General features: G+C 36.2%; 1 protein-coding gene across 1 annotated transcript in view; it reads right to left on the bottom strand.

Moving 5' to 3' along the window:
* LOC102255541 (ephrin type-A receptor 6) overlaps nucleotides 1-22,253 on the bottom strand; it is a 994,071-nt gene that overhangs the window by 274,293 nt on the left and 697,525 nt on the right. The window contains exons 8-10 of the mRNA XM_014528319.1: nucleotides 19,064-19,172; nucleotides 15,277-15,347; nucleotides 11,924-12,049 (exon numbers count right to left, since the gene is read on the bottom strand). Of these exons, the coding sequence (XP_014383805.1) occupies nucleotides 11,924-12,049; nucleotides 15,277-15,347; nucleotides 19,064-19,172 (306 nt within the window). The remainder of the gene's footprint in view (nucleotides 1-11,923; nucleotides 12,050-15,276; nucleotides 15,348-19,063; nucleotides 19,173-22,253) is intronic.

Here is a 22,253-nt window from a genome sequence, read left to right as displayed (position 1 = left end):
CCTCTATCCTATATAATAAAAGGGTAATATGCAAATTGATCCTAACAGCAGAACGACTGGGAATGACTGGTCACTATGACACACACTGACCACCAGGGGGCAGATGCTCAATGCAGGAGCTTCCCCCTAGTGGTCAGTGCACTCCCACAGGGGGAGCTCTGCTCAGCCACAAGCCAGGCTGACGGCTGCCAGTACAGCGGTGGTGGTGGGAGCCTCTCCCGGCTCCTCAGCAGCGCTAAGGATGTCTGACTGCAGCTTAGGCCTGCTCCCCGCTGGCAAGTGGACATCCCCCGAGGGCTCCCGGGCTGTCAGAGGGATGTCTGACTGCCCGCTTAGGCCCAATCCTCCAGGGAGCGGGCCTAAGCCAGCAGGTGGTCATCCCCCAAGGGGTCCCAGACTGTGAGAGGGCACAGGCCGGGCTGAGGGACCCCCCCTGAGTGCACAGATTTTTGTGCAACGGGCCTCTAGTAAAATAAAATAAACCTGCAATTACAAAGAACATACCCAAACAGCAAATATATGAGTTTAATGCTAAAGATCTAAAAACTCAATCCAGGGGTTCTATGAATGAGTAATAGGAATTTCAGAGGTGGGAAAAAAAAACTCAGCTGAGAAAAATTGCACAGAAATAATACCAAGGATTTTCAAAGAGCACACATCTTTAGATTGAAAGTGCCTCTATGTGTGCAGCACCTTAACATGCAATTCTGAGTAGAATCCTCCAGGCATTTCACTGGTTAGCAACAGCACTGTCTGTTAAAAGACAATACAGCAATACCTTTAAAATTATAGAAAAAGTATTTTTAACTTACAAGTCTACACCCTGACTCTTTATTTATTAAAAAGACATTCTCAGATATAAAAGAATCCAGAAAATTACTCTGCAAACTTTTCACTCTCAATTAGAAAGTCAATGGAGAATTTGTTCCAGCAAAATGAAGATGGTAAATTGAGAGAGAGAGGAAGTTCATGGGATACAGGAAATAATGGCTTCAAATTAGATAAGTGAGCAGGGGAGAGGATGAGACCACACACACGCATCAGTCCACATGGAAGCAGGAGAGCAGAACACAGAATGCAGCTGCCCATGTGGCAGTCTAGATATACCAAAGCAGCCAGAGCAGGCTTGGTAAGTTTCTCTGCCAAGGGCCAGATAATAAATATTTCAGGTTTGCGGAAAATCCTGACCGTGTTGCAACACTTTATTCAACAGTTTTAGCACAAGAGCAACTACAGACTCTAAGTAGACAAATGGGTATGGCCGTGTCCCAATAAAACAGGTAATGTGGTGTGTGGGCCGCAGTTTGCCAAACCCTGCTGAGAAAAGCTCAGCCATGGATTTCCAGCAGCCTTACCAATAGGACATCAGAAGAGCAAACCTGCTATGGAGAAGGTGGCATCAGTAAAAATACCTACACAATTAAGCAGTCAGGTCAAGAAAGGCTAAACCTTTCTCTTTTCCAAGAAATCTTACCAGAAAAAGTAAAAATGTTTTACAAACATTAGTACAGCTCTTTGAAAATAAGCTGTTTTTATACTTCTAATTTGATTATAAGTATAAAAAATGTCTATATTTGTTGGAACAATATGTAGAAACCTAAGTATAATAGTTAAAGATATAAAGGTAACATCAGTTACAAAGGCAACAGCTATACTGAGAGGAGAGGTGGTGTTGTAAGAGAGTTAAATCTTTATCTGTGATAATATGAATGTCTGATGTTGAAGTAGACATGGAAGTAACCATTAGAATTCGAAAACAAAATCAGTTAGAAAGGATTGTCACAAATGAATAGGACTTAGTGTTAGATGAGGAGTCAGGGGAAGAGTGGTATGCTTGGCTTTTCTTTACAGGCCCTTGTATTTTATAAAATAATTTTAGATATGTGCACATCACTTTGATTTTAAAAATTAAAAAAATTTAGAGATGGAAGAAATGAAGAAGTCTTTATAAACTGATAGAAATCTGGCATTCTTATTTTGACCACCGCTTTTGTAGAATGTGCTATGAGACGAGAGTAAAAGGTGCTACTGTTCTCGAGTACCATGGGTATTTGTTCCATAAATCAACAAGTGAACCTTAACAGGCCAATACATCAAATGTAAGACAACAATACTTATTGTTTTGTTCAAATTTACTTTTTAAAAAATGAAATTCAACTCTTTTCCCTTACCTCTTCATTTTTCTATGCTGAGCCAGGTATGGGGTTGTGCAGTAACTGGACCCACTATCCAACAAGGAGCTGAGCAAACCTAAATTTCACTTACAACTTTCTCAAGCAAGGCATTCCTGCTGACTCTTGAGAAGAATTCACTTTTCACTTTTACTGTCCCGGTCATGCACATTTAGAAAATGAGCATTGCATTCTGTGGATGTGCTTCTCATGGGGCATGGCTCTACTCTGCAACTAATCTCTTCATAATGTCTCAGTTATTTCTTGTCTTCATAGGAAGTATAGATAATGGGGTAAAAATATATTATATAACATATCAAGAACATAGTGATTTCCATCCTTTTGTAGAAGTCATTGCCATAACATCTAAATATACTTAGGACTGAACACTCTCTAAATTTGAGGATTCAGATTATATTCACAAGCAAAAAAAAAAAAATAGTAACAACAAAATAGCCAGACTTTCATTCTTGGCTTGAACGCTACTGAATTTTTCCAGATAGATCTCAACACGTCAATCTTCTCCTAAATATTCCTGTGTTCTTTATCTTAGTCATTTTGGTCAGAAACTGAGATTTGTTCCGTGTGCCTTGCTCTCATGAATTCCTGCATCTTACTGGTTCCTCTGCTGCCAGTCATTGCTTATTGTGCTCCTTCCTCCACAAGACATCAGTGACCATTTTAATTGCAAATCTATATATATAAAAGCCTAAGGGAAAAAAAAAGCCTAAGACACCGAAAGACCGAATGACCAGTCGACCGATCGTTATGACATGCACTGACCATCAGGGGGCAGATGCTCAATGCAGGAGCTGCCCCCGGTGGTCAGTGCACTCCCACAGCCAACCTCTCGTGGCCCCTCCCCCTCCCCCCACCCAGCCAGCCTCCCGTGGTCCCTCCCCCTTGGCTCCCCCCCCATTGGCCCTGATTGGGGGGCCAGCCGGCCAACCTCCTGGGGTCCCACCCCCCAGCCGGCCAGTCCCCCAATAGGCTGGGTTGAGCCAGAGTTATTAACTGTGAAGTGGTAAAACGTGGTTAGATACTGGGATGTGTTTTGAAAGCAAAGCTGACAGGGTTTGCTGCTGGATTGGTGTGGCATATAGGGGCATGCGAACCATGCTTCAGATGAGGGAAATTTAAAATCTCACCCTAAAGAATGACCTCATGACAATAGTCAATATCCAAATTAATGTTGGTCCTGCTAAGGCACTTCTTGGATTTTTTGTAGATGAATGCACTTAGAGTTAGGGAGTGACAATCTACTCTACCCCTACAAATCACTGAAGCAGATCAGCAACTAGGATGCAGTCTTCACATCACAAAGCTGGGGAGTGACTACTGAAAGAGACCGACAGATGGCCAGAACTAGAGGAAAACTCTAGTTCTCCAGACGAATGTTATCAGATTGATGAAGCATCCAGAAATCATGTCAGATGAAAATGGTTGGAAGGTTTAGACAATTTGGACTTTACTTTGTGTAAGTTTAATTTTGCAGAACAAGTCCTATTGGGTAGTGTTATAGGGTTACATGTAGTGTTACCTGACAGCACATTTTTACTTGCAGAGATACTCGATCTATTGGAACCATTCCCAAGGGCATGGGCTGCCGCTGAGGCGGTGAACACTCTCACTGGGTGTTCTGATAAAGGCTGGATGGTAAGTTAGACCACTCTATCTCATTGGCTTCTCACAACAATCTTGGAGTGTGGAAAGCATTTTAATTATTTGCCTAGTAAAAGCAAACTGCATTCTTCTTTTCTTTAATTATTTTAAAGTTTACATGTCATTGAAAACTAAAAATTCACCAAACTAAAAAGACATTAACCATTACTAACAGCCAAGAAGCAGAGGTAGAGTTTTATTTGCATCAAGAAAAAGGAGAAGCCTAGGCATTGAAGAAAAATTAGATATAATGAACAGCCAGAGTCATGGAACTCCAAAATCTCTTGAAATTGTTCAAAATTCCTCTTCACAATCTTCACACCTCTTATTATTTTACCATTTCTCCCTTCCCCTGTCTAACTAAACTGCCTTTTCCTCGTCCTGGCATTCTTTAGATTTCACATGTCATCCCCATGATGTGATCTGACGGCCTAGTCTGCAGTGATCTCTAGAGCTCTGGTTTCTTTAAATTTCAATAGCAAATTACATGTATGCATTGTTCACTTATAATGCTTCTTCCTTCTACCTGTCTTCCTCTCTACTTCCAACTTCTTTGTTTTAAACCTTACATATTATATTTTCCTTTGTTTCCTTCTTGAGCCTGAGCCCCTTTACTTGTAAACAGCACAGTACCTAGCCCCAGGTAGGTTACCTAATAGTTGTTAAATAAGGAAAACCTGAATATCATTCATTGGAAGTGCAAAGCAAAAATGAACTTAGAGACAAAATAGCAAATAAATTCATACTCTGTTATCCATAGTAGGCTTGAAAAAGAATGATTCAATTTGTTTTTTACAAAACAAAGGTTGTAAACATGACCACAAATTCCTCCCTTCTCTGTATACATGCTCCTTGGCTTTGCGGCTCCTTTCATCAAGAGGTAGAAGCCATTTCTCCACCTTGTTAAATCGGAGTTGGCCTTGTGACTTGCTTTAACAAGATAAAGTATCAACATTACATTGTAGGTGTTCAGAGCCAAGGCTTAAAGAGGCTATACAACTCTTTCTCCCATCTGCTTAGAACACTGCCTTAAGACTCCCATGTCTAGCCTGTTGGTGGAGAAAAGATGGAACAGAGATGAGTCATCCCTGATTAGCCTCATGCCACCCACACCCTGCACCAACCACCTCATAGCAACACTGTCCAGTTGAGCCACCATTCACAAGAGTGGCCTCAGGAAAGACCGGAAGACAAAATCCTCAGCTCCAGCTGAGCCAACCCAAATTGTTGACCCGAAGAATTATGAGTAAACAAAATGATTATTATTTGAAGCCATTTAGTTTTGGGATGGTTTGTTATACAGAAATGAATAAGCTCAAATGGCTACAAAGACAAAAGCCATTTGTTAAATAAATAGACAATTAGACTGAGAACACAAGTGCCACTTGGGAACAATCAACTAATTACCTCATGCTAGATGAACTATATTATGACATAAGCAGATCATATAATCAGATTTATGGCCTTAATTCACATCTCTCTGTTCACCAGTGTAGAATGCACATGATCTCTTAGGCAGAATTAATGAGTGTGTGGCATTATTAAATAATCATAGAGCATAAACAACCTTTTACTTCTTTACAAACTATATTCAGTTTTCATCTTATCCCCCAAGTAGTATTTTAAATAAGACCCTACCATCTTTATTATATTCATATGAAACTTAAAACTCCAAGTGAACTTCAAGTGTAGAAAATTACTATATGTGGTAGGCAAACTTCTAAGAAGGCCTGCAATGATCCTTGCATCCTTGTCTTCATGCCATTGTATGACCTCCTCCCCTTCAGTGTAATCTGGCTTTAATATCATTCTTATAGCTAATAGAGTGTGGGAAAGGTGATGTGACATCACTTCCATGATTAGTTTACAACAGATTATATTTCAATCTTGCTAGCAGACATTCTTACTGGCTTTAATGAAATAAGCTACCATATTACAGAGGTCCACATGATAAGAATCTGAGTGTTCTCCACCCAACTGGCAGTGAAGAATTAAGGCTTTCGGTACAATAATGCTCAAGGAATCTGAGTGTTCTCCACCCAACTGGCAGTGAAGAATAATGCTCAAAGGATTGTATCATGACAGCAGCCATATACATGAGCTTGGAAGTAGATCCTTCCCAGTTGAGCCTTCAGATGGGATCACAGCCCTAGCTGACACCTTGATTGCAACCTTGTGACCCTGCAGGAGCTGAAGCATGTCTGAATTTCTGATCCACAGAAACTGAGATAGTAAATCTTTTTGTTTAAAAATTTTAGGGTAATTTGTTATGTAGCAAGAGATAACTAATATACTATGGTAAAGTAAGGAATAGAAATTGTTGCTGTTGGTATGTGGGTTTTTGACTGCCCTCTTTTGGCTGTTAAAAGAATGTATCATTATATTTTTTCTTTCCAAATAAGCTGTATCCAGTCTTCCCCTATCTCCTTGGAGTACTTTTTAAAAAATAAGTGTCAAGTTTTCTTCATTCCACCAAATATTTTGGCAATATACAAATTAGAAGAAAAGGCCAAAGGAAAAATTTTTGAAAGACTAATGATTTTTATAAGTTATTAGGAAAACTCTTCAAGATCTCTCCTGTTATACAAACCCAATCCTATATAATAAAAGGCTAATATGCAAATTGTCCCCTTGACTGGGAGTTTGACCAGGGGGTGGGGCCCTGGTTGGCCAACCGCCCATGGCCCCTCCCCCCGGCCGGCCTGCCCCGGATCAGCTCCCTCACCCCAATTGGGGCAGGCCGGCCAGACCCCACCCATGCACGAATTCGTGCACTGAGCCTCTAGTACAAAATAAATTCTTAATGTAATCTTTTTTGTAAGGTTCTATATTTCACTATGTAAATGCAAGGTATATAATAAATCCTATAATTTGAGTTTATTAAGCAAATTATTATGCATTTGTTTTCATATTAATTTAATTTTGTTGTACTTTAATTTACATTCCACATTAGGTTTTTTGTTGATAACTATATCTTTATTTATTTACATGTTTATTTATTAAATAAGTATTACTAACAAAATTGAAACTTAATTTTTAATTAGTAATTTTAACCTAACTAAAAAACATAGATAGCATTTCCAAGTGTCATCACCAATTCTTACATTAATCTTGCAAGACAGCTATTATCATTATGAATATATTATAAAGTGAGCAAACCAAATTTATGAAAGATTACTAAATTTATGAAGGTCAGAGAGTGAATTAGTACCATAATTGTGATACAAGCAGGGTCTGTCTGGTTTCAGTCTGTCTTTTTAATTCATATCATAATGTCTATGGAAAATGGATAAAGCCCATCTTTTATTACATCATTTAATTTAGAAACCTATGAAATTCTTGGGTAAAAGGGACAAAGATCTTGCCAGAATCTGTTGTTGATCCTATTTTCAGTCTATTAATTGGACAAAGGAGTTACCAAGAATAGAAATGAAAATTAATCTGGCCTCTACCATAAATCCTTTAAATTGCTGGACAAGGACAAAATTAGCATCTCATCTAAATATAGGGGAAACGGCCCATAGACACATTTTTCTTCCTAAAAAAAGGAAATTGTGAAACTACATCTGGAATCCTGTCTACATTTCTTATTGTTATGCTGTAAGAAAATATCATATAGCTATAGAAGAGAAACAAAAATAATAAAGAGAATGAAAGAGTTTTTTAAAAACCTTAAAAATAATAGATTCTACAGCAGAGATAAGAGGCTGGCTAGGGAATGACAGGGGAATTAGGAGAGGTACATAAAGTAAGCATTTTGCCTTCTATACCATCAAGGGCAACTGTGACCTCAAACAAGATGGCAGTAACAGAACCAAATTTTAGGCTGAAATCACTGGTTTGACACTCACTTTTATATCCTTTTTGTTGTCCTTTTGATTTTCTTTTACCTGCAGATGACTGTTGAAAAACGAATAGTTAAAACTTCCTAGGCTATTCCAGAAAAAGAAAAAAAATATGGTGACACTAAGCCATGAGAAGATAAGGCTGATAGTAGAGGCAATAATGAGTTTGGTATAAAGGGATAGAATGAATTCGGGGGAGATTTTATGCATTTCCATTGAGACTAGGGAAAGAGGGAAGGTCAAAAGTAAGAAGAATGCCCTATGGGCTTAGAAACACAAAAATGATTTTTTCAACAGAATAATGTTTCAAATTTATACTCTGCTAGGCAAGTTTTTTTTTTATAATGTACTGCCCTGAAAAAGGGATAGCCTTTCAATGACCTTTTCTAGCCCATGATTAAAATTCAGTTTACCAGTTTTCTCATTATCTCAAGATATGTATAAAATAATAATTCTACCCTAATCTGACTTGGCTCTTTTAGCCTGGGAATTTCTGTTTTATAGTCCTCTGGCCACAGTATTTCATTTTATGATGCAAAAAGTCAAAGGCAATAGATGATCTGGATAGTCTCCTATGCAACAGAGCCGCTCACTTCATTTAAATGGAAATGCGCATTTTCATGGAATTCAGGCCTGTATTGATGAACAAAGATAAGCTGCCACTATTAAATAGAATAGTGATATGCAAAAAAGAAAAAGTGTCCTAGAAAACTCATTTTAAAAATACAGTAAACTTTATAGTGAAAGACAAGAAATTTTAAGAATACATAGGTATATAGCCTAGACATAGGACAAATTAAATTTTCCAAGGATTTATTGCATATCTGGATGGTTATAAAATTGAAAACCTTGGGACAGAGATTGTGTGTGAAAGACAGATTGAATATATATGTCTTTGATGAGCATAATGACTCAATATGAAAAAAACTCTGTAGCATAAGTACCTTTTATAAATAGACATTAGCCAATTAATAAACATTTTTCAGTGGACATGTTAAGAAGTATCATGGGTTAGGTGTTGATATAATTTTCCATGCTCTTTCCTTTCTTAAAATTTTAATGTGGTTACTTTTGGGTTCATTTTTAAATAACTCATTTAAGGAATATTTAATAATTACACGTTTTGTCTCCCAACTAGAAGCCTGGAAAACATTCTTACTCATTTCTTTGATAACATCATGCAGGTCTTGCAGATCTTTCCTCAGCAATGAATTGTGAATCTACTGCCACTCGCAATGCCTTTGTCAAAACAGAATGTCTTTTAACCTAACAATTATTAAGACTTGAAATCTTACTTGTTTCTCTCATCTCCTTAACTCTATTCCACTTCTGTCCATCTATACTCCTACTTATGTCCTTCAATTTACACTTCCAAGGGGAATACCTAATACACACAGATGATGATGAAATAGAGTCTGAAAAGACACAAATAGGTGGGGGGAAAAATAAAGGATCTAAGACAACCTAAGTAAAGTATTTGCAGTAAAAATCTGGGCAAATAACCAGCTGTGCAATTATGTCATAGATGTTACGTAACTGTATTAGTTCTTCTTTAATTTGACTAGACAATGTTTTTCCACACTGCTGCTGTAGGAAAAGTCCATACGTTCATGAGCTTGTTTTCACATGCAATTTGAGTTTTAGGAATGTGACCTAATAATGAATGAAAAAAAAATATTTTTAACCCTCACCCGAGGATATGATATAGTTTTATTGTCTTCCTTTTTAATTTTTTTTTGAGAGAGAGAGAGATATTAATGTGTGAGAGAAACATTCACTGGTTGCCTCCCATATGCACCTGACAAGAGATTGAACCTGCAACCTGAGTATGTGCCTTGACAGGGAATCAAACCTGCAACCTTTTAATGCTCCAACCGACTGAGCCACCTGGCCAGGATGACCTAATGAATTTAATTAACAGAGCAGTACTGATCAGGAGCACAAAGAGGAAAGTTATAACAACTTTGTCTTATAAAGAATTTTTGTGCTCTAGCTGGTTTGGCTCAGTGGATAGAGCGTCGGCCTGCAGACTGAAGGGTCCCGGGTTTGATTCCGATCAAGGGCATGTACCTTGGTTGCGGGCACATCCCCAGTGGGGGGTGTGCAGGAGGCAGCTGATCGATGTTTCTCTCTCATCGATGTTTCTAACTCTCTATCCCTCTACCTTCCTCTCTGTAAAAAAAAAATCAATAAAATATATTAAAAAAAGAATTTTTGTTTTTATATTTTCTTGAAGATGCACTGTAAAAGGATGCTTACCATATTATTTGAAAGTTGAAACAGTCAAAGATAAATATAAAAAGGAGACACTAATGTATAGGATTGACTACATGGTTTAGATATTGCCTTTGGCAAATCAGAGAAATATATTAAAACAGTCCCATTAACAGCTATTGTTTACTTTGGCAGTGTCTGTTACACATTTTACAGGCAAAATTTATATTTTATCTGGAAAAAGCCTGAATCTGAAGAAAAATTTAATTTCTTTGTTTACACTTTAGATATTTGATTTTATCTTTTAATATGATTTCAGACAGCAGTGTTTAATTTCTGCACAAAGGGCCAAGAGAGAAAGTGCTCTGCTGTGTGTGTGAGAGTACGGAATACTGCAGTGTTAAAGAACATGTCAGAGGCGGAAAGCCAAAGTCAGAGTGTGATGGAATCATTCAACTTCATTTCTTCTCTCTTTCTCTGCTGTCTTAAGAAAACAAACCCTCAAAATAAATGAATGTAATGCAATCACTCTTTTCAATTATGTTTTTAATGCCTATTGATGTTCTTTATGTTCAGTAGTAGTGGATAGAGATTCTGGTTGCATTCCAGGTTCTTAATCTTCCTGATATGACAGCCTCTTTTTGGCTGTGAGCATTAGGATTAAATGTATAGGACCCTTGTGTCGTGTCAGCTTTTAGAGGGAGACCTGGCCATGTAGGAGATGAGATGATCCACTGAGCATAGGGAATCAAATGATACAAGGGACTCTCTACCCAGGCACTGCCACTTGCTTAATGCTCTGTTGTTGGTACCTAAGAAATTTGTAATCACTCTTTAACAAGGGACCCTACATTTTCATTTTGCACTGGCCCCCACTAATTATTTAGCTGGTCTTTCCCATGAAGAAAAGCTTTGAAAGGGACAAGGACTAATCAGATCCGTTTTTGTTTTTTTTTTTTTGGCTTTTGCATAGAGATGATACCTGGCTGATGGTCATGCTTTGCTATGTTTTGCTCTGTCCAAAGGATTGTACATATATTCAGCATTTCTAGAGGAGACCAATATCACCCTTCAGGATCCAGTTTCTCTTCCCTCTTTAGTAATTTATTCTCTTTCCCTCTTTTAGCTGCTTGCATGGCTGCCTGGTCACAGATTATATTTCCAAATTATCTTGCATTTAAGTGTGTCCATGTTACTGTTTTTGATTGCGAGTGAATAGACATGTTTTAAATTTGTGGGTAATTGCCTTAAAGATACAGCCAAAGAGACAACTCTTTCCTTCTTCTCACAGGCTGGAAGAGAGATGGCTGGTGAGGAGGATGACATACTAGGGGAAGGCAGATCACCTCTTCTACTCTTTCAAAATCTGAATGAGAATTCCTGGGCCAGCATGGATTACTCACGTTGAGTCAGGGACTTCAAAGAGGAATGAATTTTCTTTGTTACACTTGGCTTAGCCTCTGCCCTAAGTAATGTACAGAATAAATTCTTGAAAGCTGATTCAAAATGTATTTGCATTTATCCAGAACAGTTGAAAGTATAGTGTTCTGAGTGTTTGAATGTTCTACATAGAGAAAATTACTAACTTACATTAAAATGATATAAAACAAATTTTATCCGCAATGATTCTCAGAACACTTCTGGATCTTGCAGAGCCGCAATATCATCAATATTAATACTAATTGTAGTAGATGTCTATAGATGTTGAGGTTTTAGTAAATCAATAATAACCTGACAAACTCCTGAAATTACATTTTTAAAAATAAATTCCTGAATCACTCTAGTTTTGTTATAATTCATCTCCATACTGAAAGAAGAGTATAGGATATTAAAAGTAACTTTTCTGAATTTTCTCATTGTTTGGAAACTGAATTAAGACATTTAAGACACTTAAAAAAATAACATAATTTTAATTTTCATTTCTTAACATTTTTTGATGACTAAGACTATAAGCTTTAAAATATTATATTGATAAACCAGTTAAACCATTAAGGAATCATATATTTTCAAAAATATAGATTTTATGTTTACCTGCCCCAATGACTCTCTCAATGCGAATTCTTGAGGGATCAATCTCCTTTGCAAATTCATGGACTGCTAGGGATGGGTCTTCGTATGTATCTGGATCTATGTAAGTTTTAATTCCTGGGAAGCGTACTGCAACAAAATAAAAGACTGATTTAGCGTAAGAGATTTTTTTAGTACTTACACATCTTGTGACTATTTAAAATAAGGAGCCACTTACTGAAGTAGTCATTCTTGTTAATTACTAAAATGCAATTCTTTTTTCTCTTTCTGCCCCCCTCCCCCAAAATGCCCCCATTCCAGTAAAGCTTTGAGTACTTGGAATAAAATTTTATTTGCTGTTAATGTAAAATGACCTGGTGGTTTAATAGAAAGTGAGCTGACTGGTTCCAGAAAATACACTTTTATTATATTTCTGTAGAAAGTTTAATCTGCTCACTTACCACTGACAACCCATACATTTCACCTCTGATCTAGCTCAGGGCATGGGGAAAATGAGGCATGAACCTTCTCCCATTCAATTTTCACGCCCCAAACAAGCAAGCAAGCCTGTTAATGTCCATCCTGGGCCCCTTGTACTTTAAGGCACTAGGTCAGTGGTTCTCAACCTTGGCTGCACATTAGAATCACCTGGGAATCTTTTTCAAATCCTGATTTCTGGGCCTCATCCTCTGGAAATTCTGTTTCTTTGTTACTAATGTTGTGGCCCCACCCCATAACAAAGAAACAGAATTTCCGGAGGATGAGGCCCAGAAATCAGGATTTTAAAAAGATTCCCAGGTGATTCTAATGTGCAGCCAAGGTTGAGAACCACTGCACTAGGTTTTCCTGAACTTATGCCCAGTCCTGTGGTCTCTCCCCTTCCAGGAACTCTTAGTCAGTAAAGAATAGACCCATGGCCCAGTGTCAGAAGACAACAACCAACAGTAGTTCTTTCCTGTTCTGTAGTTGCTTCCATGGACAGAACATACATGGTCCTGAAAAGGGCCCCCTGCCTCTTCTGAAGGGAAGGGTAGGAGTGAAAGGCACAAATCTGGTGGTTGGCTGTGTAATTGCTACTCTTCCTCTGGTGGGGGTGGATGCTCACTTCCCATGGGCAGTAAGACAGGGATGGCTGGAAAGCTTGAATGCGTGGTTGCATATCATTTGCACCTTCTTTAGTATCAGAAGTCACAGACTGCCTGTGGGAATTCCTCTGTTTTGCTCATGGGTTTGTATTTTCTACATTAGATTTCTAGCTTCTGGAGGACAGGAGATCATTTCTTATACATCTTTGTATATTTCCAAATACTTTAGGTATGGTTTTATAGGTAATATTATATCTTTTGGCCTTGGCATAGACATAATATTGAATACAAATTAGTAGGGATTAAAAAGATCAATACAAATTTGTATTTAGTTTTGTGGTTTCTTAGATTTTGAAAGCCACACAACATACTAAGTTAAGTATTGTCTAGGTTGCCCTAGAAATATGCTCTTTCAAGAAAAATCTCAAAAGCAAGCAAACAAAAGATAATACAGTGAGTTTAGAAAAGGTAATGAAATGCCCATTATCAGCAATAATTTGCTTCATGAGTTCTTCTATGCCTGCTGCCTTCTTTTATTACTTTTTTGCCTGCTGGTACTAGATATGTACCCATGAGGATAGTACTTCTCAAAATGGCACTAGTGAAGCATATTTCTAGATGAGTTTAGACCTGACATTATTCTGAAATGCTATGCCTTTCTTGATTTCCTAAAGTTTAGATTGGAGGAAAGGAGAATGGATAATCTGTATCTCTTATTTATATTCTATATGGCATTTGTGTAATTTCAGTTTGAATACCATAAACTCAAATTCAGTGGCCACTACTCGATGATCAGTAGTATCTAACTGATAACATTATTTTAGGCACAGATAAAAAAGATTACTTATGAACTCGTACGTGATTTTAACAATTCAACCATTTAATTATTTAAGGTGATACACATTTCTAAGGAATAAATTGATTAGTTAATATCACTTTTTCCCCCCTTGTAAACATAATATATGTATTATAGAAAAAAAATCCAACTTAGTTCTAATTTTGACTGTCTGATTACTCATTTAACTTATCCCAGTCTTTTGAAACATCAGTTTATCTTTCTTCTATCTCCTTGGCTGCCTCAGGTTATTTTCATTGCTTCTCGCTGGGCCCATCTGGTTTAGTTTATGCTAAACTGTTAGTTGGAAAACGGATAATAAATACCTCAGGAGCATCTCTTTCTTCTGCATTTCAGTTCTAAATGCCCCACAGTGAATCTTAAGGTTGCTCAGCATACGTTATCTGTCCAGGTGTTTGGATCCATGTTTCTGCATCTGTTTCCAGCTCATTCCATGCCTGGTATAGGCTGTCTCAGCTCCCCCTTCCCTGCCAGTGCAATCAGCCTCAAACTTACTGCACACAAGAACAACCTGGAGAGCTTGCTAAAAATGCAGATATGTTGGCTCTACCCCGGCTCTTCTGAATCAGACCTCTGGTGAGTGAGAGTGGGGTATTCTCATGAAGATGGTCCTTAGACCACTCTTTGAGAAATCATGTGAGCCTTATAAATAGCCCTAAATTATCTCTCTAGTTTATAATTTCCTCTCTTGAATCCTTTCCCTCCCCTGGATGGTGATAGAGTTTTAAAAGCCCCTTACTCATTTGGCTTAATCTGAAGTAGAAGATGAGCTTAAATAAACAGCTCACCTCACATATCATCTCTATACTGTGGTTAATTGGAAAACATCCCTTTCTTGTTAATCCAGCCTCTCGCTACAGAGGAGCTGTCTTGACAAAGTAGTTTGCCATTCGGAGGGAGGTGGAGGTGGAGGTGGAGGTGGGTGTTGGGGAGGAGAGGTTGGCAATTACGAAACTAACTATAGTGGTAATTACAGCTTGCTTGGGAAGAGATCATTCAAATGGATATAACCTTGTAGTCAGCTCAAGGATTTCATACATATTGTTAGAGTTAAGGAGCTGATTTTCTGTTTTAGTGTTAATGAACTGTAAATTGATTGTTATATGTTTAAATGACAGTTCCTACAAGAAGGAATAAGGATTCCATAACATTTCTGTGGCGAATGCTCCACTAAATAAAACCAGCTCACATGCTGGAGACATTGTGAGTGCCCATTTTGTATTTTTGACATATTCAGTCTGTTGTGCTTTTCAGCAAGCAGAATTAGGAACAAAGCAATATCATTTAATGAGAAGCAGGTGCACTTTCCACCAACAAACCTGGGAAGCCTGAGGAAAGGTTGGAAGTAGATTTTTTTGCTTTCTTAACTCACTGATCCAAGTTTACAAGGAACTTTTGAATATAAAACAATGGAAAAGAGTCACTTCACTACTTACGATGCCCATTCTGTAAGTGGTTTCTTCTCTTCTCTTCTGACTTCATTTTTGCCTTTATGTACCATTGGCACCTTTTAAAAAAGTAAATAGAATCTTATTTTTAGAATTATGCTAAATGAGAACCAAAGCCAATTAAAATACATATCACTCATGGGCAAAGTCCTTATCATAAAGACCACTTTTTGGAACATCTTTATAACATGTGAAAATACTCCACAGAAGGTATTTTTTGTATGCATCAAAATTAGCCCCAGATAAAAATACAATAATCTCAAGTGGATTGACTAATCCAAATGACAGGAATCTTAGAAAATATTTTATAATCAGCAATAATGATTGTGTCCTTCCATATATGACTCCTAAATGAAATGAAAAAATGTTTTTGAGTCAGAATCTCAGAAATTTAGACAACTATCTTCCACAGTCTGATTTCTTTTTTTAATGTCAGAAGTTTGGTAGAGGCATGTCTCTTCTCTCTCAGGGTAATCAAGCTCTGAAGAACAGAAGCAGGTGTTATCTCCCAGAACTTCTTCAACATGAAAAATTCATCAGCATCCATTTGATCTGACAGTTCATCAAACTGCTAATTCCAAATGGTTAACCAAAATACATCTGCGGCACACAATCCGTTCTTTAAGTGTGAATTTTGCTTCAAATCCTATGGCAAATTCAGTATTTATTCAGAAATGTCTTACAGTTCTCATAGAATAATTTCCAATGAATGCTTCTCTACCAAAGTGCTTAAGAGATATTTCAAAATGAATTATTTTTATCTCATACAGTTGAAATTGTTTTCCCCAGCATACAGAATGTTAAAACAATTTCTGATGTCATATAAATTGGCAAGCATGAACATGGAACACTAAAAATAATTTAGTACAAATTTTTCTTCATCATTAAATTCTCTTTTTAAGCAGTATTCAAATTCTGCTTCAGGAAAAGATAACATTTAAGCCCACCTCTCAAATTTATTAGGCCAAACATATGTAACCTACAATGACTGTAATGTCTTCTTTTAAGTTTGTCATATTTACATATAAAGGAGATATTTTCTCTTCTTTTCTTAAGATTTCTTTTTATTTTTGAAAAATAGTCTATTACAGTTTATGATCAATATTATTTTGTATTAGTTTCAGTTAGTTGTACAGCATAGTGGTTAGCCAATCATATACTTTACAAAGCATTTCCCCTAATATTTCCAGTAACCAACAGGCACTATACATAATTATTACAATATTAATGGCTATATTTCCTATTCTGTACTTATATTCCCATGACTATTTTGTAATTTCCAATCTGTACTTCTCAATCCCTTTACCTTTGCACCCAGTCCCCCAAATCCCCTCTCCTCTGGCAACCATCAGTCTGTTCTCTGTATCTATGATTCCATTTCTATTTTGTTTATTCGTTTATATTCTTTAGATTCCACATATATGTGAAATCATGTGGTATTTGTTTTTCTCTGACTGACTTATTTCACTTATTGTAACCTCTAGGTTCATTCATGCTGCCTCAAATGGTAAGATTTAAAAAAATATATATTTTATTGATTTTTTACAGAGAGGAAGGGAGAGGGATAGAGAGTTAGAAACATCGATGAGAGAGAAACATTGATCAGCTGCCTCCTGCACACCCCCTACTGGGGATGTGCCCACAACCAAGGTACATGCCCTTGACCGGAATTGAACCCAGGACCTTTCAGTCCCTAGGCCAATGCTCCCTCCATTGAGCCAAACCAGTTAGGGCAATTTCTATATTTTTAATGGACATTGTCTGAATGTACCACAGCTTTTTATCTACTAATCTACAGATGAGGACTTGGCTTGCTTCCATAGCTTGGCTACGGTAAATAATGTTGCAATGAATATAGGGGTGCATATATTCTTTCAAATGAGTGTTTTGGGTTCCTTTGGATATATACCCAGAAGTGGAATTGCTAGACATAAGGCAGTTCCATTTTTAATTTTTTGAGGAATCTCTATACGGTTTTTCACAGTGGCTGTACCAATTTGCATTCCCACCAACAGTGCAAAAGGGTTCCCTTTTCTTCACATCTTCTCCAACACTTGTTTTTTGACTTATTGATGATAGTCATTCTGACAGGTGTGAGGTGACAAAAAAATTTGCATTTCTCTGATGATTAGTGACTTTGAGCAGCTTTTCGTATATCTTTTGGCCATCTGTATGCCTTCTTTGGAGAAGTGTCTATTTAGGTCCTTGCCCATTTTAAATTGGATTGTTTCTTTTTTTCGATGTTGCATTGTATGAGTTCTTTATAAATTTTGGATATTAACCTCTCATCATATGTATCATTGGTGAATATATTCTCCCATTTAGTGGGTTGTCTTTTCATTTTGTTGATGGTTTCCTTTGCTGTGCAAAAACTTTTTGGTTTGATTTGTTAATTTTTACTTTTTGTTTCCCTAGCCTGGGGTGATATATCAGAAAAAATATTGTTATGAGAAATGTCTGAGATTTTACTGTCTATGTTTTCTTCTAAGATTTTTATGGTATAGAGTCTTACACTTAAATCTTTAATTCATTTTGAGTTTATTTTTGTATATGGTGTAAGAAGGTGGTCTTGTTTCATTTTTTTTGCATGTATCTGTCCTATTTTTCCAAACCCATTTATTGAATAGACTGTCTTTACCCTATTGTATGTTCTTGCCTCCTTTGTCAAATATTAATTGACCATGTACACATAGCTTTATTTTTGGGCTCTCTATTTTGTTTAATTGATCTACATGTCTGTTTTCATGCCAAGGCAATATTTTCTGATATTTTAATGAAATGCTTTTCCACATGTGCATGTGCTATTTATATCACTGTATATGTGCTTTTATATAATTTTCTGAAATACCATACTCTATGGGAAAATAAGGCCTTAACTCCTACTCTACAATACATATAAATGTAACTTAAAATTACACCCAAGTTTGCCATATATTGGATTACTATTAAAATGTCATTTAAATCAATTTCCATTATGAAGTTAGAGTCATTTTTTAAATTGGCGATAAATGACATTGCTGTTTAAATAAAATCATATTTAAGACAGCATCCCAAACTACTTCAAAGAAATTTTCAAGTAAGAAAATAAGACTCTTTCTGAATCAAATTAACCATCATATCTAAATTATCACAGTCTAGTTAACATAATTTGTGTATTTGGAGTTAATATCACCTTATAGTACTCATTGAACTTTAATAACTGAATAATCTTTTTAGGCTCCAAACTGATTGTCTTTAAAGTGTATGTAAGTCCATGAAAGAGTATTATCAAGATATCAGTGCCCCCAAATTCATAATGCATGGGCAGCACTTATGTTATAAATGGCAATGAAAATATAGTAGGGTTTATTCTAATATAGATTCTTTCAATATGTAATGGATTGAAAATAACACATTTCTGTAACACTAAATTGATAAAGAACTTTCATATAAATTGTTCAATCTCTGTTAAATTTTCTCTAAATCCCTTTTATGGTATAATTTGGTAGTAGTAAAGGAAAAACTCAGAATTAACTTATCAAGTAGAAATGTATCATTTACAGCTTTCACAGTGTTCTTATCAAGTCTCTGGTTGCCTCATTTTTCAGGGACCTGTGGATACAGAGAATGAGCCATGGTGGTTCTATCATCTTACAACATTCACTCTCAGAGCAGAATGGACCCTGATCCCTTTTTCTCTCAGGTGTGCTTTGTTACATTTAAAAACATTTTAATACACAGTATATTAAAAATGCTTTCCACAAATCTTGGGAATGATTTGGTATACATTAGTTACCTGCCGGTGATTAAGAAGAACAAAGTAAGAATGACAAGGAGAGTGAATCCCCCGACAGCCGCGGTGGCTATCACCAGAATCTGCCCCTGTTCCGCCGCCATATCAGAAGCTGAAACACAGACACAAGATTAAAATTTCTCGGGATGACATTTCATTACCAAATTTACTTTACAACTTAGTTTATGCCTGAAAATGTGGAAATGGATTCCCAAGACCCCCATCATATTTGCCCTTTATTGTGCACACAGGATGCAAACCCAAAATAAGTGTTTAAGATAAAGGTCATAACCCACAGCTAACCCTTTCTTCTTTTTTTCACAAAAATACCAATAAAATGGAGATATTCTTAATACCCCACCTCTTAAGATTAAGTATATGTTGAAAATTAAATCAGCAGATGGACTGAAGTGTTTTGTCTACATAATTGCTAATTTATTTCCTTAAACACTTTGGTCAACAAACAAGGCTTTACACACTGTTTTGTTGCCTATTTCTACAAAGTAGAAAGAGAATCACCATCTTGTATACTTGAAACCTATATAATCTTATTAACCAATGTCACCCCAATAAATTTAATTTTAAAATTGAAGGAGAAATAAAGATTTTATCAGGTGAAAAAAAAGATTGCCTTTACACTTAACAGTGCTTAATTCAAGTTTAAAGTTATAAACTCCACCTCCACAGCAAAAGGGTGTACATAATTGGTACTCAGATGTTTGGCAGTAATTAAGAATATGCTATTTAAAAGCTTCCTTTACTGATGAAAAGACTAGATAACATATGGCAACAACATATTACTTCTGTCATTGATAAAATCATTTCTTAAAACTGCATGGGCTGCCTTTTAGAAACCTTTAAAATATATTAGTTCAATTAGTTCATTAGTACTTCTTTGTATTACTGAAATTTTAATTGGATATAATGTTCTTGGTATAGGATATGGGCAATTGCTTAATAACAGTGGTAAGAAAGCTGAAACTCAGAGAAGTTAAAGAACTTGACCAAGCTCATGTATGATCATCACCAGAATTCAGGCTTCTAGATTATTGTTTTATTTTTTCCTTCCTATGCTATTAGTCACAGTAATAATTCAGTTAATTATCAATATTCTAAAATATTAAATCAATCATTCCCTTTAATATTCTTTAACTTGAATCAAGCTTGATTTTTATTTTGATCGCTATAAAAAATTCATTAACCTAATCCTATATAATAAAATCCTAATATGCTAAGTGTCAGGTCATCCAGTTGGCCGTTCAACCAATCAAAGAGTAATATGTTAATTATATGCTAAAACCACTCAACTGCTCGCTATGACTTGGACTGACCACCAGGGGGCAGTTGACTGGTCAACCAGTCGCTATGACATGCACTGACCACCAGGGGGAAGACACTCTGACCGGTAGGCTAGCTTGCTGCTGGGGTCCAGTTGATCGGGACTGAGCGAGATGGGCCAGACACACCCTGGAGCCCTCCTGTGGTCCCTCCCCAGCTGGCCAACCTCCTGCATCCCTTCCCAGCCCCGCTTGTTCACCGGTGGGGTCCCTCGGCCTGGCCTGTGCCCTCTCGCAATCCGAGACCCCTTAGGGGATGTTGGAGAGCCTGTTTCGACCCCATCCCGCAGGCCAGGCCGAGGGACCCCACTGGTGCATGAATTTGTGCACTGGGCCTCTAGTCAGTTATAAGCAGCAAATTGAATCAAAGAAAGAATATAACTGACAAGCAAACCACTTAATTCCTTACCATATTAATTTATTAAATTTGAGTAGTTTAAGACTTCTGCAAAGTAGCTCTTTCTCTGAGAATCAAGCATGCTGTATATCACATATAAATTCATATACAGAATAATAACTTCCTCATAAAAATGCATATCTACTAGAGAATATCATAGTATTCTATGACTAATAAAATGCATATCTATTAGAGAATATCATAGTATTCTATGACTAATTCATAGTGACTAGTTAAATGTTATTATTGAGTCAGTAAGAATCTAGACACAGCATTTAAGATGCCTCTTAAGAAATCTATATTTAAATAAAAACAAAAGTCATTTATGTTTAGTTTGCAATAAGAAATGTATTAAACCTTGGAATTAGATTTTAGTCACTATGATTTAATCAAGATATTTTCAGGCAATTTATTTGAATGTTGAGTTTTTAATCTGTACAGAGACAAGCTAAATAGTTGCATCTTATCCAATATATAATATAGTAAAGACTTTTTTCTTGACTGAATTTCCTAATCTTCAAACTAGCATTGATATCATGGGGATTAATGAATGCTGTAAAATGTCACATTTTCTCATTAAAATTATTGGAAAATAAACTGTATGAAACAGATATTATAGGAAACAACATTAACTATTTGAAGATAAAGAAAATAGAATTTAAAAAGAAAACATTATTTACTTAGCAATTGCTCAATTTATAAAATATGTAATATAGTTTAAGACTTTTAAGCCTGGAGCATATATTTTCATGGTAGCCAGGTAGTAAGTAATTTATTGAGACCATGTATACAAAGTTCAGATGGAGGAGGAGATTATGTAATTGGGTGCCTTTTGAAAATCAGATTGCCTTGTTTTAAAAAATTGTGTTGTCTTACTTGAGTAATAGCTTGGTAAACTGCCCATTTTACTAATATATCTTCTTTTTCACTCTTGTGATTACATATTTATGAACTTTGCTTTAATTGAAATTTTAATTGAATAACAGAATATGAAGTTGTGACACTGAAAAATGCACAGTCCTAATTTCCTAAATCTCTGCACTAAGAATCCTAAATACTAATCTCCTTTGTAGAGAATAATAGTATATATATAAATTTGAAAATAAAAGTGTATAATGTGATGCACTATTATACTGGAAGTAAAAAGCTATGAATGATGGGATGAGATGATTATGAATACATCAATGTCATCATCATCATGAACAACAGCCACTATTTATTTACTAGCAAACTATCCTTTAGCACTATCCTTAGTGGTTCAAATTCATTATCCAATTTATCAGCACAATAGTTTTAATAGGTAAGTTATATTATTATTCCTAGTTTAAGTGGTTATATATAAGGGTGTCCCAAAAATGTATGCACACTTTAATAGCTGATAGGTCAATTTTGAAAATGGAATGTATTTCAATAAACACTGCCTTTATAATTATTCAAAGTGTGTGTATACATTTTTGGG

Source organism: Myotis brandtii, unplaced genomic scaffold (genome assembly GCF_000412655.1).
Source record: "Myotis brandtii unplaced genomic scaffold, ASM41265v1 scaffold63, whole genome shotgun sequence".
NCBI lineage: Eukaryota > Metazoa > Chordata > Mammalia > Chiroptera > Vespertilionidae > Myotis > Myotis brandtii.
Note: the sequence above shows the minus strand (reverse complement) of the source record. Positions and strands in the feature narration are given on the sequence as shown.